General features: G+C 55.5%; 2 protein-coding genes across 2 annotated transcripts; both read left to right on the forward strand.

Annotated features, from left to right (window-relative positions):
• The first annotated feature begins 1,047 nt into the window (after nucleotides 1-1,047).
• On the forward strand, nucleotides 1,048-7,660 carry RABGGTA (Rab geranylgeranyltransferase subunit alpha). The gene is made up of 17 exons (XM_012756041.3): nucleotides 1,048-1,185; nucleotides 1,503-1,559; nucleotides 1,724-1,834; nucleotides 2,208-2,332; nucleotides 2,514-2,701; nucleotides 2,960-3,163; nucleotides 3,468-3,551; nucleotides 3,640-3,722; nucleotides 3,807-3,908; nucleotides 4,008-4,113; nucleotides 4,206-4,257; nucleotides 4,424-4,512; nucleotides 4,648-4,736; nucleotides 4,827-4,943; nucleotides 6,030-6,143; nucleotides 6,382-6,469; nucleotides 7,435-7,660. The coding sequence occupies exons 2-17, from the start codon at nucleotides 1,557-1,559 to the stop codon at nucleotides 7,581-7,583; spliced, it is 1,704 nt and encodes a 567-aa protein (XP_012611495.1). The 5' UTR covers nucleotides 1,048-1,185; nucleotides 1,503-1,556; the 3' UTR covers nucleotides 7,584-7,660.
• A 2,497-nt stretch (nucleotides 7,661-10,157) lies between these two features.
• On the forward strand, nucleotides 10,158-24,627 carry TGM1 (transglutaminase 1). Its single transcript, XM_012756040.2, has 15 exons — nucleotides 10,158-10,235; nucleotides 10,949-11,260; nucleotides 11,410-11,598; nucleotides 12,577-12,825; nucleotides 13,206-13,324; nucleotides 13,465-13,572; nucleotides 14,029-14,203; nucleotides 14,612-14,750; nucleotides 14,905-15,008; nucleotides 17,742-17,830; nucleotides 18,323-18,476; nucleotides 18,590-18,871; nucleotides 19,014-19,174; nucleotides 19,529-19,665; nucleotides 24,225-24,627. The coding sequence occupies exons 2-15, from the start codon at nucleotides 10,951-10,953 to the stop codon at nucleotides 24,451-24,453; spliced, it is 2,445 nt and encodes an 814-aa protein (XP_012611494.1). The 5' UTR covers nucleotides 10,158-10,235; nucleotides 10,949-10,950; the 3' UTR covers nucleotides 24,454-24,627.
• The last annotated feature ends 782 nt before the right edge of the window (nucleotides 24,628-25,409 follow it).

The following is a 25,409-nucleotide window of genomic DNA, read 5'->3' on the forward strand; positions in this document are numbered from 1 at the left end:
ACTGAGAGCTTTTAGACAGAGATATGACATCAAATCTGCATTTTATTAAGATTGATTCAGCAGCACAGAGGATGCACTGATAATAGAGGAGAGAGGATGGAGACGGAGAACATTGAAAAGACTTTCAACAATCCAGGGAAGAAATGAGGAGCTTGAGGAGCTCCATTGAGGAAATGAGGAGCTCCACTTAGTGGCAGTGGGAATGAAGAGGGTAGTTGAGAGAGATTAAGAAGTGGGAAGGAAATAATGCCATTCACTACAATAGGAAACATAAAGGCCAGTGTTTAGACAGGATGGATAGGAGACAATGATACCTTTTGACTTTGGAGTTGGAGGTGTCTCTGGGACACCCATGTGATAGCCAACAGGCTTCTGAATATGTGTGTGCTTGTATATTATTTATTATTATTTACACTCGCAGGACACCTTGGCTGGAGATATAAATTTGGGTGTCATCAATTTACAGGTAGTAATTAAAACCACGAGTGTAGATGAAGTCACCCAGAGAAAGTGTGGTGCCAGAAAACTTGCGGCCCAGAGAGCTCTAGCGAGCTCCAACTCTTAAGTAGAAGGCTTAGGTTTTTAAACGTTCTCTCAGGAAGAGTGTGCAAAGTAAAAGGCGGTGAGGAAAAGGTCCTAGAGATCACCAACATTTAGAAGAGGAGGTAGAAGAGAGAGGCAGAGATGCAGGAGGAGAAGCCAGGGTGGAGATCTCAAGTATAAGGAAGTCAGTAGCATCAAATGCTGCAGAGAGCAGGGGAGATAAGGACAGGAAACTCTGTTAGATTGGACAACTAGTGGGGGGCCCGGTGAAGCCAGAATGAAGTCACTGGAGTAGTGAGGGTGTGGGTTTCCGGCCGTCGGAGAAACCTCTTCAACTAGCTTGCAGTTTGAGTTGCCAACTAGAACGACTCCCTACTCATTTCACACGCCAGCCGCCATAGTTGCGCGTGCGCACTCGTACACACAAGGGAGCTGACAGCTTCTTGCCGTTTCCGGAGCGCGAGCACAGAGGCCCCCGCGCACGCGCCTCCCGAGCTGGCCTCCCCCGCCGTGGGGGCCCTCCCCAGGCCTGCAGAGGGCGCTGCGCTTCGGTGAGCCGGGGCGTGGCGCCGCTCTAGCCAGCGCCCGGGCTCGGTGGCGGACGCCGCTGCTCCGCGTCCCCCGCGCCTCCTCCCAGTGCAGGTGGGTCCGCCCGAGGGGGGCGGGGGTGCCTGGGAGCCGTGGGGCGGGCTGGTAACGGCTGCCTCATGGGCGCGGGGTGGTCCCCATCGCCTAGGTCCCCGGATCGGGCTCCGGCCCCCACGGATCAGGCTATGGATAGGCCACGCGGGTGGAAGTCCCAGTCTGGGAGGTCGCCTCCTCCTGGACTTGCAAATACCTGTCCCCGGACCCCTTTACACCCCAGGGGTCTCCGCCCCGGGACACGTGCCGCTTCCTGGGCACAGCTTTGGGCGGAGCTAGTGGGGGCGGGGCTCCGTGATTGACACCTCTCTCCCCAGACTTCACAGGCTGCCACTGGACCCTTCCCCTGTTCTGAACCCTGAGCTGGCACGATGGTGAGAACCCTGAGCCCATTCCCTCATCTCTGCATGCACACGCCCTCGTCCCGAGTGGCCCTACTTCGGTTGCCCCTTATGAACCTGGGGCTCCGCAGTGGGGGGCTTTGCAAATCTACCCCTGCAAAACAACCTGCACTCTTCCAACCCGCTCATCCTTGTAGCACGGGCGCCTGAAGGTGAAGACATCAGAAGAGCAGGCGGAGGCCAAAAGGCTAGAGCGGGAGCAAAAGCTGAAACTATACCAGTCAGCCACCCAGGCCGTCTTCCAGAAGGTGGGGCCCTCAGAGGTAGCCTCCACCCCAGGTGGCACCCTTAGTATAGCACAGAGGCCAAGAGCAGGGCCCTAGAGTCAGACTGCCTGGATCCAAGTCTGGGTTCTAACTTTTGATAGCTGTGTGACCTTGGGCAAATTACTGAATCTCTTTGGGCCTCAGTTTGCTCACCTGTAAAATGGGACTAATGACTGCAACTACCGCATAAGACTGTTGTGAAGATTAAATGAGAATACCTGTAAAGCTGTAAAGCATTGTTCATAGTATGGGTTGTGTAGTATGGGATTCACAGAATATTGGATGGTTCTAAATGTATGTTACTTAGCCCTATGGTGGGAGAATGATATAATCTTTGACCCTTCTATCTTCTCAGCGCCAGGCTGGTGAGCTAGATGAGTCAGTGCTGGAACTGACAAGCCAGATTCTGGGAGCCAACCCTGATTTTGCCACCCTCTGGAACTGCCGACGAGAGGTGTTCCAACAGCTGGAGGCCCAGAAGTGTGTAGGGGTTTGGGGTCCCAGGAAGACTGCCCCTGCCTTGCCCGGGTCCAAAGGTGGAAGAGAAATGGGGCAGCCAGGGGCATAGACTGGGGGCAGTGGAGGGCTGTGTGCAGAAAGTTAGGGGTGAGCTAAGGTTGGGCATAGGAGGGCCCTGACTCACCTTCCCCTGTGGGTGCAGATCCCCCGAGGAGCTGGACATTCTGGTGAAAGCTGAACTGAGCTTCCTGGAGAGCTGCCTGCGGGTGAACCCTAAGTCCTATGGAACCTGGCACCACCGCTGCTGGCTGCTGGGCCGCCTGCCTGAGCCCAACTGGGCCCGGGAGCTGGAGCTGTGTGCCCGCTTCCTGGAGGTCGATGAGCGGAACTGTATGTGCCTGTGGATTCTGTCCACAGCACTCACCTGCCCCACATCCTGATACTGGGACCCCAATAAGGCCAGAGTGGGGAGGGATATCCAAGACGGGCCCACCGAGCTGGTGCCAAAAGGGATGATGGAGCCAAATGCATCCTCTATTGAGTGCTTCGAGGTTGTTTCTAGGGGATTCCCAAGGGAACTCTGGGGGTACCAGCCAGGTAGTTCTTCTTGATCTGCTTCTAAGATATGCTGTCACCTCTCCCCTTCAGTTCACTGCTGGGACTATCGACGGTTTGTGGCCGCACAGGCAGCTGTGCCCCCTGCAGAAGAGCTAGCGTTCACTGACAGCCTCATCACCCGAAACTTCTCCAACTACTCCTCCTGGCATTATCGCTCCTGCCTCTTGCCCCAGCTGCACCCTCAGCCAGACTCTGGACCACAGGGGCGCCTCCCTGAGGATGTGCTCCTCAAAGGTAAGCAGGGTGAGGGTGTTGGGGTGGACTCTGTAGCACCACCTTCCTGCCCTGATGCCTGGCCCAGCTCTGAGCCTGTCGCTTGGGTTTATTGAGCACCTACTTTGCATGAGACTCAGTCCCTAGCTGCAGGGAGCTCAAGTGTCTGATGGGGAAGATAAAACTGACATAGGCAGCCCCTGTGCAAGGCCAGCATATAAGTGAGACTGAGGGCTGGAGATACTCAAAGGAGAGTGTGGGGCGTTGGGGTGGCCAGAAGCCCACCAGCATCGTGACCACAGCCGATGCCTCCCACCTCCCACAGAGCTGGAGCTGGTGCAGAATGCCTTCTTCACTGACCCCAATGATCAGAGTGCCTGGTTCTATCACCGCTGGCTTCTGGGCCGAGGTAAGCAGAGAGGGAAGAGGCTGAGTGTTTGGGGCTTAGGAGGAAGGCAAGAGGATTTAAGGAGACCTGAGGCTGTGTCTCCCTGCAGCTGACCCCCAGGATGCGCTGCACTGCCTGCATGTGAGCCGGGACGAGGCCTGTCTGACTGTCTCCTTCTCTCGGCCCCTTCTAGTGAGTGCTGCAGCTTTTGCTGGAGAGCATCGTGGGATTGTGGGATTGGTGGGGCTGACAGGTCTCTCTTTGTCCCTGTGCCAGGTGGGTTCAAGGACGAAGACCTTGCTACTCATGGTTGATGAGTCACCTCTGATTGTGGAGTGGAGGACCCCAGATGGCAGGAACCGGCCCAGTTATGTCTGGGTATCCCAGCATTTGTGGAGCAGAAGTGGGGGCTGGGCAGGGCTGGGTGAGACAGAAAAGTGGTGAGGCCGGGGCATTTCCTTGACCCAGTGCTCCCAGCTCTGTGACCTGCCTGCCACCTCCCTCAACGACCAGTTGCCACAACATACATTTCGTGTCATTTGGACAGCAGGCGATGCTGAGAAAGAGTGTGTGCTTTTTAAAGGTGATGCAACCTGCAGCCTCTGCCCCTTGCAGCAGCCCCATCCCTCTCTTCTTCTCGTGGCGTCCCCTCCAACCACTGTCTCTTTCCCTCAGGCCTCCAGGAAGGCTGGTGCCGTGACTCCACCACGGACGAGCAGCTGTTCAGGTGATGACGGGGAGGCACACAGACAAGGACGGGGGCTCTAGACTGAGCGTCAGCCAACTCGGGCAGGAGGACTGGGCTTTGGGGCATGGTCCCAGTCTACATCCTGGGGACAGTCAGTCCCCCAGGGCTGTGGGCATCACTGCCTCCCCATCCTGCCCACCCCCAGGTGTGAGCTGTCAGTGGAGAAGTCCACAGTGCTACAGTCTGAGCTTGAGTCCTGTAAGGAGCTGCAGGAACTGGAGCCTGAAAATAAATGTGAGGCCCATTCCCTGAGAACCTGTTCCCACAGCCCCGCTAAGCAGGCCCCTTTCCAGGGTGGCCCCTTGGAGAGAGCAGGAAGGGTGTCTAGGGGAGGATGCAGGAGAAAGCCTCGTCCTGCCCTCTCCTCAGGGTGCCTGCTCACCATCATCCTGCTGATGCGGGCGCTGGACCCCCTGCTGTACGAGAAGGAGACGCTGCAGTACTTCGAGACCCTCAAGGCAAGCTGGGCCTGCGGAACTGGCAGGGGAGGCCAGGGGGCAGGAGGAAGGCTGCTGACGTGCATGCCTGGCCCACCTCATCCCCTGCAGGCTGTGGACCCCATGCGGGCAGCCTACCTGGATGACCTGCGCAGCAAGTTCCTGCTGGAGAACAGCGTGCTCAAGATGGAGTATGCCGACGTGCGCGTGCTGCACCTGGCTCACAAGGTACGGGCTGCGGCCCCGCTGGCCGGCCTCCCCACATCTCTGGCTTTGCCTTCAGTCTTGGGGTCCTTCCCAGACCTTTCCTCCCAATCAAGATGGAATCCATCCCTCCCTGCAGCCTGCTTCCAGCCTTGCTTCCTGTCACTCAGCCCATCATTTTTCTTGTCCCTCAGTTTCAAATCTTGAGTCACTAGGGCCTCTCCTCTGCCCCTTCCCCTGGGCCAGTCACAGCTGCATTTTTCCTACAGAGTGATCCCTGTCCCCCTATGCATTCCCATGCCTCTCACCCTGGAGTGGGCACCGACACTCGAAGGCCAAATGGTGGCCAGGCATGGTGGCTCAAGCGTGTAATCCTAACACTTTGGCAGGCCGAGCTGGGAGGATTGCTCAAGGTCAGGAGTTCAAAACCAGCCTGAGCAAGCGTGAGACCCCATCTCTACTAAAAATAGAAATAAATTAATTGACCAACTTAAAAAAAATTATATATATATATACACATACACAAAAAACCAGCTGGGCATGGTGGCACATGCCTATAGTTCCAGCTACTCGGGAGGCTGAGGCAGTAGGACCACTTGAGCTGAGGAGTTTGAGGTTGCTGTGAGCTAGGCTGACACCATGGCACTCACTCTAGCCTGGACAACAAAGTGAGACTCTGTCTCAAAAAAAAAAAAAAACACCAATGGTTTCCAGAGATTTGAAATAAGCTGTCCAGGCTCCATTTTTCCTCTGTCTCTAGTCCTTCCCAAGACATCAGTTTGATGACATCACTGTAGTCCACCCCCAGACTCAGCTTGTCTGCTCCCACCATGTCTTTGTTTACCCAACACCCTCCACTGTCCTCTGTACCGGCCGCACTCCAGGCCGCCTCCTCCCCGCCACCCCCACCCCCAGCACTCACTGTCTTTCCCATAACGAGTAGCAGGCACTGCCGTGGGCTGTAAGGGAAGCTTCCCACCTGCTCCTGTTCTCTCCTCAGCTCGGGTCCCAAGGGCCTATGTGGGGCACAGTAGGCAAGTACCTAATAAATGGTGGCTGAGGACCTTCTCCCAGGTCTCACTGGGTGGCCTGTCCCTTCCCCCACTCCAGGATCTGACAGTGCTTTGCCACCTTGAACAGCTGCTCTTGGTCACTCATCTTGACCTGTCACACAATCGTCTTCGAGCCCTGCCATCTGCTTTGGCCGCCTTGCGCTGCCTTGAGGTAAAGCACTCATTCCTCCATCACTGTCCTGGGTGGTGCTTTTCCCTTCCTCCACCTCAGAAATCTTCCCACCAACACAGAGATGTCCAGGACTTCCCAGCCCCTGCAGGGGACCGCTTGCCTTCCCCTCAGCATCACCCAGCCTGGCCCCATGAGCCCTTCTGTGCACTGTAAGCTGATCAGGCTGGGTTCCTCGGTTACTGTCCCATTCCCAGGCTGAAAGCCGCCTGTTCCCCAGGTGCTGCAGGCCAGCGATAATGCGATAGAGTCTCTGGACGGCGCCACCAACCTGCCCCGGCTGCAGGAGCTGCTACTGTGCAACAACCGTATCCTTCCTTTGGGGTGCCTTTCAGACAGCGGGCAGGGTGTAGGGCCGCCCTGGGGAGAGACAGCAAGCAGGTGGTATCACCCTGAGGTGGGGCTAGAGAGAGGGGCTCTGACAGTGTGAGCCGAAGGAAAACAATAGCCTGGAGCTGGCCAGGCGCGGTGGCTCACACCTATAATCCTTGTGCTCTGGGAGGCTGAGGCGGGAGGATCACTCAAGCTCAGGAATTTGAGACCAGTCTCTATAAGAGTGAGACTGTGTCTCTACTAAAAATAGAAAAAATTATCCAGGCATGGTGGCACTTGTCTATAGTCCCAGCTACTCAGGAGGTTGGGCCAGGAGGATCTCTTGACCCCAGGAGTTTGAGGTTGCAGTTAGCTATGATGACACTACTGCACTCTACCTGGGGCAACAGAGCAAGATCCTGTCTAAAAAATAATAATAACTTGGAGCTATATGGGGCTGTCAGTGACTTGTACTGGTGAAGATTTGCAAGTGTAAGTGACTTCTTCAAGCCAGAACTCATAAATGGTAGATGTTCTTGGGGACCATGTAGTATTTTAAAAATCAGGAAGTTTCATATTTGTAAAAAATCTAGAATTCTGATTCCTCTTTTAAAAATTGGAAGTTAGAGCAATCTTTCACCAGTATTTCCACTCGGCAGCCCTTGGCCACCACTGAATAGTGAATGCCACTATTGGCAGCTAGGTTTGGCTAAGCTAGGTTTCCACTTTGCCACAGTCTCCACCACTCCTCTGGTAGCACACATGGCCTGCTTCATGTGCTTCCGGCCTGGCCCCGTGGGCAGGTGTCTGCAGTCCCCTCCTGGAGCCCTACTCCCTCCAGGGAAGTGTATGAGATGCCCGTGAAACAGACTTCCAGGCAGCAGTCCTCAGCTCTTGAGCATGCGCATGAGCAGACAGATGGAGGGAAACTTACAAACTTTCCTTGACTCTTTTGCCCAAGGCCTTCAGCAGCCTGCAGTGCTGCAGCCTCTTGCCTCCTGCCCCAAACTGGTCCTCCTCAACCTGCAGGGCAACCCCCTGTGCCAAGCAGTGGGCATCTCGGAGCATCTGGCCGAACTGCTGCCGTCAGTTAGCAGCATCCTCACCTAAGAGGCCCTGCCTCCCACCCTTGCCCTTTAACTTATTGGGACTGAATAAAGGATGGAGAGGCCCCCTCAGGCCACCAAGCTGTTGTCGCCACCACCACTACACCACTCTCCCACTTTCCTATCATTGCTGCGTGTTTTGGGAAAAGAAAGGGAAAAGACTTGGGGTGTGCCAGCTCACCCTCTGCTTTCATTTAATGGTCTCCTTCCTGCTGTTCCCTGTCACGGAGAGCCAGAGCCTCAGTGTTCGGGGCAGAATTCAGGGCAAGGGCTGAAGTTGAGTTCATCTTCTGGTTTGGGGGTAGCACTGGGGCTAGGTTCAGGTTCCAAGCTGGGATAGGGTTTAGGATCAGGTTCTGGTTCAGGCTGAGCTACAAAGCCACTGTAAGTCTCTCCAGCTAGAAGGCTCATAAAAGTTTTTCCCATGACCTCTGCCCCTTCCGGATGTCCTCTCTGCCCTGGCCCTCGGCCTCCACAGCTGAGAAGGTTCAGGTGCTCCGTGTTCCCAGGGAGAATGGGCCAAGGCACCCCTGCCCCACCCTGTTATAACAGCAGTGTCAGTGCCCATGAATAGCATTCTGCGGTTGAAGAGCCCTTGAAATTGCTTGTTCCCATTTGGCCTCACAAGCTGTCAGGGATTACAGCCCATTGTACTGATGAGGGAACTGCTGCTAGGACTTGCCCAAGGTTACCTTAAGTGCTGGAACCAAAGTCATCTCTGCCCCTTGGTCTAGGACTCTAGACTCATGTTCTTGCTTCTGTACTGACAGGGAAAGGCTGGGCAGCGGCCTGGCCTCCTCCCAAAGGTACCAGCCGGGTATCTGCTCCCATGGTGCCCCCACCCCACCCCACACACCTTGTCCTGACTTTGAAAGTCCTGAGGCACCAGGCCTCCTGGAGAGAAGAAAGGGGAGCGGCTCAGGGTGTAGGACACTGAGTCAAACCTGGCTGGGTGGGGAGAGAAAGATTGATTAAAACAAGAGGGAGAGAGTGTGACAAAGGCATTTTCCTGCTTCTGTGGGATCTACCTGGGACCACGTGTGCTCACGCGTATCCGGACAGTCAGGGCCCTGCCCCTTCCCGTATCCAAAGTGATGCACACCCAGCCCTTCAATCCTTCAATGAAGCCCTTTGGCTGACCTGCTTCATACCTGCTAGAATTTGATCCCTGCTGGTGTATTTGCTGAAGGTGTTGGAGGCGGGGCAGGACCCCCCCACACCCCTGCCCCAAGATTCTGGGGGTTGGAGCTGGACAGAAAAATGTAGTGTGGGTGTGGAGGGCTCCCTGCCAGGTCCTGGAGCCTCTCTGTCCCCACTCTGGGAGGCACTTCCCTGCCTGCGTCACCAAACAGCCTCTCCTAGAGTCTGCTTCCTTGTGCTTTCTTGCCAACTCTGTTTTCACTGTCTTCTGTTTGGTGGCCCATGGGATGGGATGGCCATGGATGGTGGCCCATGGACACCAGTGGGATGGAAGGGAGAGGCCTCTTGCTGATGGACCTAAGAACAGGACCCACGGAGCGTCCGCTGGAAGATGCCTAGCCTCCTCTGCTTGGGGTTGTCTTGGTGGCATCCCTGGCATTTCTCCCAGTGTCGGGTGGAGTTAGGGTGAACACTGGGGAGGTGGCTGTAGCCGGTTGGTCTGGATTCCCAGGAAGAATTCTAGGTTGGAGAAAAGGAGAATCCTCGACTCCAGCTGACCAGAAGCTCCTCTCACTGAGAGACGGGGATGCTCCGCAGCCTTGGGAGGGAGCCTCGGGTCCCACCTAAGCCTCCCCCATGCGTCCAGGCTGGGGGAGAAAACGAGATTGCACCACTCTGATCCCCCCAATCCCAAACTGGAGAGACACAGAAGCTGAGGGGTGGGGGGAGGCTCACTCATGCCAGGAGCTGTGGAGCAGCGGGAGGAAGCAGGGATAGAAGGGGGTGGGGGTCAGATCTGGAAGAGCCGGCAGGTCAGGGGCTGGCTGGTGGAGCCAGTCTGAGGGCCTGGCTGCTGATGTCACCAGTCTGCAGTCTGGAATCCCAGGACCTCCCTGGCAGGATAAGTTCCAGGTCCAGGCCCATGGGCCAGTTTCACGGGCGAGCCTGGCCTGGGCTGAGGGGAGGTGGCAGCAGGTGCCTGTGAGAGCAGAGGTAGGCAGCCTGAGCTCGAGCTCAGGGCCAGAAGGGGGGCCAGATGGGGGCGTGTGTGGAAGGGCCTCCCTGCCCCATTGTCCTTGGGCTTCTTCATCTGGGAAAAGGGGCTCCCCACAGGCCAGGTCTGGCAGGAATCAGCCTGGTGTGCGGTCCATCACACCCGTGGATCCCCCAAAGCCTTCATTTGCTCCCTAGCCTCAGCCCTGACAGACCCCACCTCTTGCCCAGCGTCAGCTCAGTTCCTAGAAAGGGGAAAGCAGGTGGGGCCGGTCCCCATTTCCCGCCCCTACCTCCAGAGACAGCTCCAGGAGGCCGGGCCTCTTCCTCCAGGGGATGGTGCAACCTGGCTGGCTTCCCCTTCACCCCTGCAGCTCGCCCCGCCCTCCCCCCTCATAAACCACTCACCAGGCCGGCCCCACACCTTCCACCCAGGCGGCGGCATCCAGCCCGTCCCTCCCGTCCCTCCCGTCCCATCAGTCCCGCCAGGACTCAGCGCTGCCGTCGCCAATACCGCTGCCAGGTGAGGGGCTCCCACCCACACCGCGGTGCTGAGCCCCGGGCCCTCGCCGTCCGGGGGCTGCGCGCCAAGGTCCAGCCCCAGCAAGGTGGGGTGCACGCCGGCCGATCTGTCAGGCCAGCCCGGCTGCCCCGCACGCTGACTCCGCTTTCCTCCAGCCCAGCGCGGGCTCCCGGCACCTGCCGCGCCCCACCCCTGCCGGCGGCCCTGCATGGAGTTTACCCCATATGGGGATGCCAAGGACCCCTGGCCTCGGGCCACCTGCCTGTGTTGGGGGGGAGGCTTGAGGGGGAATCTCTGCTAAGAAGTGGGTCCTAGAGGCAGTCAGTGTCGTGGACCTCTAGACTGAGGAGCCGGCAGGTGGAGAGATGCTGGGGCACTCTGGTCTGTCTGTGCAGCTGGGTCTTGAGGCTGTGACAAGTGTCCATGCAGGAAACTGCATTTCCTGGGATGGATCCTTGAGTGGGTTTCTCCATTGAGCATCTGTTTTTTGGATGTGATTTGGGACATGTCTACGTGGGAGTGGGGGGAAAGCTCCTCTCGAAGTATGGAAGCTTCTCTGGGTGAGTCCGAATGGAGTCTTTGGAAAGGGTCTCTAGAGGCAGGGGCTGGGGGTGCGGAATCTCCCAGTCAAGGTCAGATTGTCTGGGTCAGGGTTTCTGAGTGGGCTGGCTGGGCCTCCCGGGTAAAGGAGCCTCCCTGCCTCTTCCTCACAGGGATGATGGACGGGCCTCGGTCAGACATGGGCCGCTGGGGCGGGAACCCCTTGCAGCCCCCTACCACGCCTTCTCCAGAGCCGGAGCCAGAGCCAGACAGGCGTTCTCACAGAAGAGGCTTCTGGGCTCGCTGCTGCAGCTGCTGCTCATGCCGAAATGCGGCGGATGATGACTGGGGGCCTGAACCCTCTGGCTCCAGGGGTCGAGGGTCCCGCTCTGGGGGTCGAAGAACTGACTCCCGGGGCTCAGACTCCCGCCGGCCTGTCTCCCGGGGCAGTGGTGTAAACGCAGCAGGAGATGGCACCATTCGAGGTGAGGCCATCCTGTCCACCTCAACTGAGAGCCGAAAAGCCTTAATGGGACCCGAGACTCATCCTGGCCTCTCTGGGTGGCTGGGAGGCTGATGACGAGGCCTGGGCTCCCCTTGGGGGCTCCACTGACCCAGAGCTGTGGCCTTGCAGAGGGCATGCTGGTGGTGGCCGGTGTGGATTTGCTGAGCTCACGCTCAGACCAGAACCGCCGGGAGCACCACACGGACGAGTTCGAGTACGACGAGCTGATTGTGCGCCGTGGGCAGCCTTTCCACATGGTCATCCTCCTGTCCCGGCCCTACGAGTCCTCGGATCGTATCACCCTTGAGCTGCTCATCGGTCAGTGGGGCCTGGATCGGGAAGGGCAAAGGCCCTAGATTTGGGGGGAAGGAGCTGGCATTAGGGTCAGAGAGGTCTTTAGGCTCCTCCCCTGTCCTACTCCTCACCTCTGCGGGATAAGGCAGGTGCAAGTGTGTGTGTGCCCCTAGGGGTGTGTCCCAGGAACAGTCCCAAGCTCACCCTCCGCAAGCCTCCAGGGGCATCTGTGTCAGAGTCCTTCTCCAGGGTCTGCCTCCGTGTTTCCTTCAGCATTGCTGCCTCAAGGTGTGTCCTATCCAGTCTGCTCTTTCCCCAGGATGTAGCTGGATTTCTCCTGTGTCTCTCTCCCCCCACCCCCGCCCCCAACTCTGTCTCTGTCTCTGTATCTCTGTCCCCATGACCCAGGGCAGGTGCCTCCCTCACCGCGTTGCCTGGTGGCCGTTGACTTCCCAGGCTGGTGATTATGCCACTGCCGGGGGCAGGCGACTCCTCTTACCCTTTGATTAGGGCCTAACCTTGCCCACTTCAGCCTCTAATTTCCCAGGTATCCCCACCACCTCCACCAGGGACGCCCTGGGCTCTGGAAGCTGCAGCCACAGGGAGCAGGCAGGGTTGGCCTTCAGGATCTGGACTGCCATGCATATGGGGCTGGGGGCTCAGCAGCCATCCTGGATGGCTCTGCCCCTCCCACCAGGCACTGAGACAGGCAGGCAGGCAGAGTGTGACAATGGCCCTGGTCTCTCCTCCCTACCTCTGAGTTCAGCATCAGGGGAACAGGTTTGGGACGTTGGACTGGGGCCCTGCCCTGGTATGTGGGCAAGCATCGGGTGGGGACAGACCTGCTCTGAGGGCGACTGGCACAGAATAAAGTGATAGCCCAACTCAGGGACACAGACACGGTGACTGACACACACCTTGGGCGGGGCTGGGAGAAAGCAAAGCTCTATCCCCTCTCCTCAGGGAAGCCTCACCAGCTACTTGCCCATTCCCCCACTCTAGGAAACAACCCTGAGGTGGGCAAGGGCACGCACGTGATCATCCCTGTCGGCAAGGGGGGCAGTGGGGGCTGGAAGGCCCAGGTGACCAAGGCCAATGGGAAAGACCTGAATCTTCGGGTCCACACCTCCCCCAACGCCATCATCGGCAAGTTCCAGTTCACGGTCCGCACACACACAGATGCCGGGGAGTTCCAGTTGCCCTTTGACCCCCGAAATGAGATCTACATCCTCTTCAACCCCTGGTGCCCAGGTGAGTAGTGGGCTCAGGAGCAGAAGGTGGGCAGAGGGCAGGGCAGGGCTTCCTTCCCCAGGACCCGGCTGGGTGCCTAGGTGCTAGCCTAGGAGAAGCCAGCCTCCCACTGTCCAGGTGCAGTGCAGGCACAGTGCAGAATGGCGACCCGCTCAAAGTCACACAGCCAGTCTCGCCTCTCCTGGTGAAGGGCCTGGCTGTGGCCAACCTTCCCCCGCCATCCCTGCCATGCTCCCTCCTTCGTTCCCGAGAGCAGGCCCATCAGGCTAGAGGCATCGCTCATTTTCCCCTGCGGACGTGAGTGCTGCAGAACTGGCGAGGAGCACGTGGGGCCCGGGGAGAGGGCTGGAGGGAACTAAGTATGTGTTCTGGGGGCACAGAGGACATCGTGTATGTGGACCACGAGGACTGGAGGCAGGAGTATGTGCTTAACGAGTCGGGGAGAATTTACTACGGGACCGAGGCGCAGATTGGCGAGCGGACCTGGAACTACGGCCAGGTATGGCTGGCCAGGGTCACGTGCATTTGGGAACAGGATGTAGGGTTGGAGCAGGGTGCTGGCCTAGGTCTAGTGCTCAGCCACAGGGTCAGAGGTGGCTGTGGCCCACAGTCACCTCTGTCCCCACTCTCTCCTTCCAGTTTGACCATGGAGTGCTGGATGCCTGCCTGTACATCCTGGACCGGCGGGGGATGCCATACGGAGGCCGCAGGGACCCAGTCAGTGTCTCCCGGGTCATCTCCGCCATGGTGAGCACTTTCGTGTCTCTGAGCCCTGCTGTGTGGCCACCTGCTGCCTTCCCTGCCCTGGCCCCTGGCCCTGCCCTTTCTGGATGCCAGGATCCTCAGCCCTGGCCCTGCCCTTGCAAAGGGTGTTGCAAGAAGGGGTCTCACTCCTCCTCTTCTCTCCCTCGCCTGCCCCCCCACCCCACCCCACCCCACCCTTCCTGGCTCCTATCCTAGCTCCCCTGGAATGTAGGGCCAGCCCCAAAACTTGGCACACCCAAGATTTGCATTCCTGTGTCAGACCAAGGGTGGGAGGGCAGATGGCTCAGGGGAGAGGTGGGTGGGGCTCAGGCTGATGTCTAGATCCTGAGGCATTTAAGGGTGAGGGGTGGTTACATGGTCAGGGGCTGGGCTGGGGACAACATGGCAGGTCCTGAGCCCATCCCCCAACTCATCCCCACCCCAACCTGTCCTGGGCAGGTGAACTCCCTGGACGACAATGGAGTCCTGATTGGAAACTGGTCTGGTGATTACTCCCGAGGCACCAACCCATCGGCCTGGGTGGGCAGCGTGGAGATCCTGCTCAGCTACCTACGCACGGGCTATTCTGTGCCCTATGGCCAGTGCTGGGTCTTTGCTGGCGTGACCACCACAGGTAGTGGAGGGCCTGGGACAGGTGTGGTCTGGGCCCTGTGAGGAGGAGGGAGGGAAGCCAGGCTCCACCCTCATTCAGCCAGGCCCAGCTGTGGCTACAGTGCGGGGTTTCAGGCGGGGGTGGACGACAGGTTGGCCTTAATTATCATTAATTAGTGTTAACAACACAGAGAGGCCTAAGGGAGAGGAGACAGAAGGGACAGGCAGGGACTGAGCCTGGCAGGTGGCCTAGCTTCCCCTAATCTCAAGTGCTGTGTGGCCCAAAGTCCTCCTGAACCTGGTGCCCCTGACCATGGTAGTCCATGCCCAGCTTGGCAGTCCCAGTTGCCCTTTTCCCCCTGATATTCCTGATCTGATGATTCACCTGCCCCCCACCTCGCCCTCAAACCCACCCCCTGCTCCTCCACAGTGCTGCGCTGCCTGGGGCTGGCTGCCCGCACCGTCACCAACTTCAACTCCGCGCATGACACAGACACGTCCCTCACCATGGACATCTACTTTGATGAGAACATGAAGCCACTTGAGCACCTGAACCACGATTCTGTTTGGTGAGCTGGGGCCGGACTGCCCCTCCCTGCAGAGGAACAGTGTCCCAAGGCTTGGGCCACAGAGCACTAGGGCATGGAGGGCAGGTGGTGGGGTGGGGCTGGGAAGACCCTGGGCAGGAGGCTCAGACCCAGCCCTCGCTTGGTGCCCACCCAGGAACTTCCACGTGTGGAATGACTGCTGGATGAAGAGGCCGGACCTGCCCTCAGGCTTTGATGGGTGGCAGGTTGTGGATGCCACACCCCAGGAGACCAGCAGTGGTAAGGAGGACCCTGCCTGGCCCCTGGGCCCCTGCCCATCTCCCTCACCTGCGTGGTGAAGTCCACAGTATAACCCCTCAGCTTCTTAAACAGGCTTATTAATTTACTGAACCATCATTAATTAATTGAACCACCATTAATTAACTGAACCACTATGCAGCTGTTAGTTTAGTTTTACCTTTCTATATAACTATCTATTTGCCTAAATTTTATTTATTTATAGTGGTTAATATACTCAGGAGGTTCAAAAGTAAAAAGACTGCTGGTTCAAAAGTAAAATGACTGCTGGATGAAGAGGTTGGACCTGCCCTCGGGTTTTGATGGGTGGCAGGTTGTGGACGCCACACCCCAGGAGACCAGCAGTGGTGAGGAGGACCCTGCCTGGCCCCTGGGCCCCTGCCCATCTCCCTCACCGGGGTGGCAAAGTCCACAGTATAACTCCTCAGCTTCTTAAACAGGCTTATTAATTAACTGAACCACCATGCAGCTGTTAGTTTAGTTTTACCTTTCTATATAACTATTTGCCTAAATTTTATTTATTTATAATGGATAATATACTCAGGAGGTTCAAAAGTAAAAAGAGATAAGAGTATTCAGTAAGAGGTTCCCTCCACCCCAAATCCACTATTCTTACTTGCTTTTTTCACTTATATATCCTGGAGATAATTAATTGAAGTATCCTTTTATCTTTTTTTTATATATTTTTAAAGTTAAAAAAGTCATTATTATAAGTAATACATTCACAGAGGAAAAAAGAAGCATAGAATTAAATAATACAAAGTATAAATGTTCTCCATTCTCTCTGGAGGTTTTTGGGTTTTTAAAAAAAAAAATTTTAAGTAAATTCCTAAGTCCCACCCCAAACTTGACACATTAGACTTTCTAAGAATATATTCCAGTAATGTATATTTTGGAAGGTTCCCCTGGTGATTCTGAAGACCAGCCAGGCTTGGGACCCACTCCAAGCCCTATGGGACATGGGAAACGGTGGCCAGAGAGGTGGAGTGACTTTCTCTGGGGCACAGAGCAGTAAGTCAGCAACTGAGTGAATCCTGTGCCCGACTCCTTCCCTTTTAACATGCACTCTCGCTTTCACCCATCCCTTCCTGTCTGTTCCATTGCTCACTGTGAGTTATGCGTATGGTATAGAAAAAATCAGGGCTCACATACGTTCAAAGAAGAAAATAGCCCCTCTGGCCCAACCTGAGGTATAATCACTGTTGACATAACCTACCAGTCTCTCTTTTGTGTCCACACATGTGTTTCTGAAAAAAATATACTCTGTTCTCACACAGTACTCCCCTCCCCTCCTAAAACTCTAGCCCCAGGCTGCAAGCCTGCCCCAGCAGCTGCCATCAGTCCAGCCTCTCCCTTCCTTGCCCTGGGTCAGAAAGTCCTCTCCCAGGTCAGAGAGCCCTTGCCTACCTTACATTCCTCTCCTGGTCTCTTGTCACACCCCTCCCTCCCATTCATCTATGTGAACAGTGTCCCCTGAGTTGTGCAACCCAGCAATGTTTGCGATGCTGGAGTAGTGTGGCCCAGATGGGGGGGATCTGAGTTCCTGCCCCTACTCTGGGAAGTGGTGTGCTGCATGGCAGGCGAGGGGCTCTGGAGCCTCCAGATTAGCGCTCGATTCTAGCTTGGTCTCTTCTCAAATGTGTGATCTTGGACAAGGACCTGCAACCTTTAAGCTTTGGTGTTTTTATATGTAATATGGGGATAATAGATACCATATAGGGTGGTTGGGAGGGTGAAATGAGCAATCGTACATCCGAGAGGACTAGCAGCTTGCCTGGAACATCATAGGTACTCAGTAAACATTAGCTCCTTCCAGGTTCTCTCTATCTACCATCCTGTGAGATTCTGGCATACACTTGGCCTCGCTGGGCCTATTTCCCCACCTGTAAAGGAGGGCACAGTGTTAGGTGTTATCTAAGACTCTTTCCCAGGCGTCCCGAAACTACGGCCCATGGGCCATATGCAGGTGTTTTTGCCCATTTGTTTTTTTATTTCAAAATAAGATGTGTGCAGTGTGCATAGGAATTTGTTCATAGTTTTTTTTAAACTATAGTCCGGCCCTCCAACGGTCTGAGGGACAGTGAACTGGCCTCCTGTTTAAAAAGTTTGGGAACCCCTGCTCTTTCCTGTTGGATGGCCCCCACTTCCAGCTCTGTCCTCCTCTGCCAGGCCCCCTCCTGTCAGCTCCTCTCCTCTAGGGAACCCTCCTGAGTACGGTAAGGACAGACTCTATTTCCCACCAGCTCCCCCCACCCAACTCCCCAATAGACAGGACACAACAGCCTACAGAGCTGAGGGGTTATTCTGTATCTTTCTGGAATAGTGGTGGTGGTGTCATTGTGACCCCAGCCGCCACTGTGGGCTCTGAGTTGGTCCTGATGAAGGGGGGAGGGTCCTATCCTCTAGGGGTCACAGACAGCGGTCATCCAACTTCATCCCGCCGAGAAAAAGTGTGCCAAGGACTTGGTCACCAAGTCAGGCTTGTCCACACACTTCCCCCCTGCCCTGTCTTCCAGCAGAGCAGCCTGGGCTGAGCATAGCTGACGTAGCCAAATGCAGCCGCTCTCCTCTATGTTTTCTCTCCCGGGGTTGGAGCCTCCAAATGGGCACTGGGCCCAGATGGCCCCTGTGTGGGCCTCTCCCCAGGGCCTGAGGGTCACTCTGGGCCTGCCCGCACCTCTCATTCTGTTATCTCTGTCCTGCCTCACTCTCTAGGCATCTTCTGCTGTGGCCCCTGCTCTGTGGAGTCCGTCAAGAATGGCCTGGTCTACATGAAGTACGACACGCCCTTCATTTTTGCCGAGGTGAGGGCTGGGCTCCAGGAGCCTTCTCCGGCTGTCTGGAGTGACCGGAGCGCTGGCTCGGGTCCTGACTTCCCTGCTGACTGACTAGCTGCGTGACCTTGGGCAAGTCACTCATTCCATTCTACAAGTCTTCGTTTCCGCAACCGTAAAAAGGGGATAATAATGGCTGCCTTGCTTCCTGTACTCAGGATCAAAAGAGATAATGGGTATGAAACTGCTTCGCAAGTCGTAAAGCCAGCAAACAAGTGTAAGGAATTACTGTTATTAATGCCCAAATGCAAGGAGCCTCCCAGATCAGCTTCTTCCCTGCTCTCTGGCCTCATCTGGTTCCGCTCAGGAACATCTCCAGGTTGGACTCTGCCAGGAAGTTCCCACCCTTGGGACCTAGCCCTGCCCCACAGCTCCTGGGGTCAGGGAAGGCAGCTTGGGGCCAGGCCCACCCTCAAATCCTCTGGCCCACTCATTCCTGCTCACCCCCCACACCCCTAACAGGTGAATAGTGACAAGGTGTACTGGCAGCGGCAGGACGATGGCAGCTTCAAGATTGTATATGTGGAGGAAAAGGCCATCGGCTCCCTCATCGTCACGAAGGCCATCGGCTCCAACATGCGGGAGGACATCACCCAGACCTATAAGCACCCCGAAGGTACTATCCCCCAGCCCAGCCAGCTCTGGGCCCCACACCAACTGTTCCTGCTGAGCGCTCACCCCCCAACCCCTGGCGGGAACTGGAACCTCACCTTGACCCTCAACCCCCAGGCTCAGAAGCAGAGCGGAAGGCAGTGGAGACAGCAGCTGCCCACGGCAGCAAACCCAACGTGTATGCCACCCGGGACTCAGCAGAGGATGTAGCAATGCAGGTGGAGACGCAGGACGCGGTGATGGGGCAGGACCTGACGGTCTCTGTGCTGCTGACCAATCGCAGCAGCAGCCGCCGCACCGTGAAGCTGCACCTCTACCTCTCAGTCACCTTCTACACTGGTGTCACTGGGACCATCTTCAAGGAGACCAAGAAGGAAGTGGTGCTGGCACCAGGGGCCTGTAAGTGCTCCTCACCTAGCCCTGCCTGGATGGCCAGGCACCCCAGGGCTGTGGACATGGAGACCCCCTGAGCAATGGGGAGCATCCTGGGGGGCACGTGTGGGGAAGCAGGCCTTGGTGACGCCATGTCTCTTATTCCCAGCGGACCGCGTGGCCATGCCCGTAGCCTACCAGGAATACCGGCCCCACCTGGTAGACCAGGGGGCCATGCTGCTTAATGTCTCAGGCCACGTCAAGGAGAACGGGCAGGTGCTGGCCAAGCAGCACACCTTCCGCTTGCGTACCCCAGACCTCTCCCTTACGGTAAGTGCAGCTTGCTGGGCAGGGAGCAGTGGCCAGCTACTAAGGGCCATCAGAGGAGGACGCTAAGCCAGGAGCAGGCTGGCCTTATGAGTCTTTCTAGGAGAAAAAGGTCAAGGACTGGCTCTAGACTCTGGGGCCTCAGTTTCCTTGTCTGTAGAATGGGATCTCATATTACTGATTCTGTGGCAGCTGCCATTGGGGAGTAGGTTGGAATTTCCTCTCTGACTTTTGGGGAGCTTGCTCTCAGGGGAATAAATGTGGGACTTGGGGAGTTTTCCCTTTCTGGTGCAGAGTATGGCCCCCAAAGGTTTGCTAAGGTCTCTAATGTGGGGGATGGACCTTTGTTTCTCTCAGTTATTGGGAGCAGCGGTGGTTGGCCAGGAGTGTGAAGTACAGATCGTCTTCAAGAACCCCCTGCCTGTCACCCTCACCAACGTCGTCTTCCGGCTCGAGGGTTCCGGATTGCAAAGACCCAAGATCCTCAACGTTGGGTGAGTCTGGCCTCTTCTCCTGCCCCTGCTGCTGCCCTGGCCTTCCCCAGGGCTGCCCTGGGTCCCAGCTTTGCTTCCTCGATCAATCTGGACAGGTGTCTTCTGTCAGGACCCACCAAAGCAGCAGTAGCTCCTGACTCAGTTCAGTCCCTCCAGCATTTAAGGATCTGCCGGGTGCCCAGTGCTGCACTCTGTGTTCCTTAGCTCAAGTGCCACGCAGGAATTGTTAGTAACTCATTGCTAACATGTGCTCAGCACAGGCACTTTCAGGCATATCATCTCCTTTGGAGATCACAAAAACCCTTTAGAGTACATTAAAGATCACCATATGACTAAGAGCGAAGCCTTGCAACCCTAAAGACTTGGGTTCAAGTCCCAGCTCCATCACTCACTGGCTGTGTGCTCTTGGGCAAGTGGCTTATCTCCTCCAAGCCTCAGTGTTATTTCCTATAAAGTGAGGAGAGCAATAGCACCTGGACTGAGGTGCTTGGCACAAAGTGAGCGCTCTATGAGTAGTTGTTATTTTTATTATGGCCATCATCACTTCCATTCACAGATGGGGAAGCTGGTGGCCACGTCTCACAGCTCATAAGGGGCAGACTCTGCTCTTCCCACCATGGTGCACTGCACACACTGGCTCTTGAGCATGTTGCTTGGCTTGTGCCATGAGGGACGGTAGCAGTTCCAGAGAAGGCCCCATGCTGCCAGCCCTCACCCGGCCTGCCTGGACTTGATCCCGGGCCAGGCGTGGCTCTGAACCTCACGAGGGCACACACAGTCCTCATGTTCCTGGGCCTGTGGCTGTCATCTCTGACACAGACTCCCATGTGCTACCCTATCCCTCTGCAGGAAAAGCACAGAGGGACAGCAGAGAAGGCTGGGGCTGACCTTTTAGACCAGCTCTGTGGGGCCGATATTTTTCTCTTTAGACACAGAGCTCTTGAAGGAGAGAAACCCTGCCTACTCCTCCCGCTCACACACAGCAGCTCTCCTGGTGGTGGCCTTTGCCCCATCCTGGGCCCCTGGGAATGCTGATACATTACAAAGGAGCACTTTTGTCATGGTGCAAGGGTCTCTGGTGGCTCCGAGAGTAGAGCTGAGATGCTGGATAGCCTGCCCTGCTAGCCTGGCCAAGCAGGCTTCTCTTACCCCTACCCATGTGATGATGGAGGGAGGTCCCTGTTGTCCTGAAGGACCCCCAGAGCTAGACTGCCCTCAGCAGCCCCACCACATCTTTGCTTCTCGCCCCACCCAAAAGTAAGGGAAGGACCATTGCCCTGAGTGCCGGGAGACCTGGCCCTTCTGTTCGGCCGTGGGCTGTGTGAGTCTCCCCACAGCAAATGGGAGGGTGGGATGATGGGTTTCTCAAGGCAGGTCCTTCTTGGACATTCTATGCATCCTTGGCTCCTGCGAGCCCAAGCCAGCACCACCAGGACAATTGGGGGGCCTGAGGAGGACATTCCTGAGCTGTGGGCTCAGATTTATTAGATTCCAAGATGGGTGTACTTGGCCTCTCATTTGCACATCAAAGGCAGTGGTATGAAACCCCATTATACCATAAGGTGTGCCACCCCAGCATGGTGACTGGCCACTTCATAAACATTCCAGAACTTACTCCTCCAGATGACTGTTGTCACCACCAAAGCAGTCACCAGGGAGGCTGGAAGTCTGTTCCAAACCCTTCCTGGGAATTTCCCCCAAAGCCTGAATCATATCCTCTAGAATGTCCTTAGAGTGGCCAGTCTCCCTTCTTAGGGGGTGGATTTGACTTTGGGGAAAAGCCTGAAGTCATTGAGAGTTAAGGCTAATTAAAAGGGTAAGTGAACGAGGTGAGTGATAATGCCCCGTCAGTCAGAAACCAGGCACAGGCGGACCCCTCTGTGAGTGCCTGAGTGTGCGTGTGTCTGTGGTTTAAACGGATCTGAAGAAAAGCCCACGAGGAGTTTTGTAAAAGGTTTCAAGCCTTGGCAACACGGTTGAACAATGGAAGGACAATGCTCACCTCGATGTCTAAGTGTGGTGTCCTTGTCAGGGAGTTGGCCTCATTACCTACACTCAGTTTCAGGCATATTCCAACTCTAGTACCCAGCTCCAAGTTGCAAAAGGAGTGTGGTGGCAAAGGCCCCACCTGATACCGATACCAGAGCAGGGAGAAATCTTGACATTCCCAGCTGGAACCTGGAAAGCAGCTTCTCTGGAAATAATGTTAGTTATTGCAATATAAAGGTTACTTTCTGAAAGATTACAGTTCAATTATAGTATAGGTTAAATAGACTTTTGAAAGCTAGTCCGAAGGGACAGGGGGAGCAGGGAATGGGCAAATACCTACCTAACAGGTACAGTGAGCACTATTTAGGTGATGGACACACTTATAACCTTAACTCAAGCATTAAAAAGTGATGACATCATCAAAAACATTTGTATACCCATAATATTTTGATATAATAAAAAAAAAAAAGAAAGCTAGTCTGAGCCCGAACAACTTTAACCTTATATCTATGGAAAAGTAGGCAGAAATTAAAAGCACAAATTTGTAAGTAGTCAGAATATAGCCTACCTGTTCAGTTATAGGCTTAATGCATAGACTGTCTGTCATACTGTATCATAGTATATATCCCTGCTTCTCTGCTTCATGGAGCTCAGAGGCACTTCCAAGACCATCTGATCCCACCCTCTCATTTTACTTTCACTTCCATTTTATGGACCAAAAAGTGAGGATCAGAGAAGTTAAGTAACTTGTCCTAAGCCACACAGGTGACAAATGAGAGAAGGAGTAGAGTGATCTGGGGAAGCCTCTCAGAAGCAGGCTTCAAGCCAAATGCTTGCTCCAGGAGAGCTGGTCTTCAGAGATGCTGGCTTGTTCCCTTGGAGCACTGTGGTGACCATACAGGGCCTAGCAGGTTTGGGTTGACTAGGGGCTGGAGATAAGGGTTTAGAAAGAGGCAGGAAGGACAGATTCTAGAAGGCATGAGCAGATGTGATGATATAAATGCAATCACGTTCCATGTATGAAAGGCAAAGTGCAGATTGCTGGAGCAGCTCAGAGGAGGGTGAGATTCATTTTCCTAGGGGCAAGAGGTACTCAGGGGAGCCCTCACTGAGAGGTGGTGTGACCAGGCCTTGGAGGAAGATTAGACCTTCACAAGGCCGCCCAGGGTGGAGGTGGAGCTGGGTGCTCATGCCATGCAAGGCTAAGATTGCAAAGCATGAGGATGGCGGTGAGTTCGGGAGGAGGAAGGCACTCGGTGGGGCAGGTTGGCAGGAGCAACGGTGGGGCAATGAGGTCGTGCAGGGGCTGAGTCAGAGTGAGCCTGTGTGTCAGCTGAGAGAGCTGGGATCTCATCCCACTTGCACAAAGGAAGCCACGCCCTGGAAGGGTTGCTTCACCTGAGTAGTCAGCAGAATAGAATGAAAAAGCAAGATGAGGGGCAAGAAGGCCACTTGGAAAACTGGTGAAATCATGATTCCCAGGTAGGAGTTTGGGATCCAATTTTCAGAGGTCCATAAAGAAAGGAGAAAAAGGCCAGGCACGGTTGCTCACGCCTGTAATCCTAGCACTGTGGGAGGCCGAGGAGGGAGGATCACTCAAGGTCAGGAGTTCAAAACCAGCCTGAGCAAGAGCGAGACCCCGTCTCTACTAAAAATAGAAAGAAATTCATTGGCCAACTAATATATATATAGAAAAAATTAGCCGGGCATGGTGGTGCATGCCTGTAGTCCCAGCTACTCTGGAGTCTGAGGCAGAAGGATTGCTTGAGCCCAGTAGTTTGAGGTTGCTGTGAGCTAGGCTAATGCGACGGCACTGTAGCCAGGGCAACAGAGTGAGATTCTGTCTCAAAAAAAAAAAGGAGAAAATGAAGACAGTATAGTGTGTGTGTGTGTGTGTGTGTGTGTGTGTGTGTGTGTGTGTGTGTGTGTTTATGCATCCGCCTCCCCCGACTGCCCACCACCCCTCACACACACAGACTCAAGAGTATCTGTCAATTTAAAGATGGCTGTGATCTGTTCTGGGGAAGGACTTTCCTTTTTTTCTGAGATAAGATGCTTATGTTTTTGATGTATTAAAATGCTCCTTCTTCTTTGGAAAGATGATTGTGGCAAAGAATTAACTTTCTTCAACTTAGGCTGTTGGGAAAACTGAAAGTACTTGGAAACACTGTGTTGGGCTCCAAAGTCTCAATTAGTTGTCTTGGGTTTGGAGCCCCAGGTGCAATGGGGACGCCCTGGATAGGGCGGGAGCAGTAGTGACAGAGAGAAGGGAGGCAGCAAGAGGCCTGTGGGTGGCACCAGCAGTCTGCGTGCAGGTGGTGTGGGAGGGGCGGAATGGGAGGTTTCCAGCTCAGGCGGCTGGGCAGGTTGCTGCTGACCTGGCCGTGCAGAGGCGGCTCTGGGGCTTGGGCTTAATCCTGGCCTTGGGTGTGGAGAGTCCAGCTGAGCCCAGAAATGCCTGAATGGTTCCACTTCCTGCTCCTTCCTTCCTGGCTGTCCTGGATCAGTCCTTACTCCCCACTGCACCGCCAGTTGTTACTCCAGGCCCATGACCTTGTCTCTGCCCACAGGGACATCGGGGGCAATGAGACAGTCACACTACGACAGACGTTTGTGCCTGTGCGACCAGGCCCCCGCCAGCTCATCGCCAGCTTGGACAGCCCGCAGCTCTCCCAGGTGCACGGTGTCATCCAGGTGGACGTGGCCCCAGCCTCCGGGGGCGGGAGCTTCTTCTCTGATGCTAGAGGTGACAGTCACTCCGGGGAGGCCATCCCTATGGCATCTCGAGGTGGAGCTTAAGCCCGGGCCAGGAACACTGGGACTGGAATCAGATGAGCAAGGACAATGCCCCAAGATGGGGGCCCACTGCCGAGTGGCTCCCCAGGAGTTCAGGTGGGAAGGCCAAGGCTCCTCGAGAGGGAGCCAGTCTTCACTTGTGCGGGGTGGCGCAGATGGCAATAAACTGTTTTTTAATGTAAGCTGCTGTTTTGTCCATCTGTCAGTCCATGCTCGGCCAAGCAGCATAGGGCCACGGTCTCCTTCAGGGGTGCACATGGCATTTAAGGTGCCCTGGTGCTGAGACACACAGCTGGTGTATCAGTGACGGTGCCCGCTCAGCAGCAGCGTCAGGGTGGTCTCCAGTTTTTACTTAATCAGTCCCCCACCCCACCCCAGGATGCTGCTGCTGACCAAAGCCTTTTGAAGCCCCCTGGGTGGAGTAGGACTGTTCTCTCTCCACAGCGCCCACTATAGGGGAGAAGAACATGCAGGCACATGTTTAATGTGGAAATAGACTGGAGTACTCTCTGAGTACTGGAACACTCTAAGAGCGGCAAAACCCACTTTCCAATATTTATTTTGTCTAAGAATATTCTTTTTTTTGGGGGGGGGGAAGAGTCTCACTCTGTTGCCCTGGCTACAGTGCTGTGGCGTTAGCCCAGCTCACAGCAACCTCAAACTCCTGGGCTCAAGCAATCCTCCTGCCTTAGCCTCCTGAGTAGCTGACTACCGGAAGGCGCCACTATGCCCAGCTAATATTTTTAGTTGGCCAATGGATTTCTTTCTATTTTTAGTAGAGACGGGGTCTCACTCTTGCTCAGGCTGGTTTCAAACTCCTGACCTCGAGCGATCCTCCTGCCTCGGCCTCCCAAAGTGCTGGGATTACAGGCGTGAGCCACCGCGCCTGACCTCTAAGAATATTCTTTTTTTTTGAGACAGAGTCTCACTTTGTTGCCCAGGATAGAGTGAGTGCTGTG

This window comes from Microcebus murinus, chromosome 6, assembly GCF_040939455.1.
Source record: "Microcebus murinus isolate Inina chromosome 6, M.murinus_Inina_mat1.0, whole genome shotgun sequence".
Lineage (NCBI taxonomy): Eukaryota > Metazoa > Chordata > Mammalia > Primates > Cheirogaleidae > Microcebus > Microcebus murinus.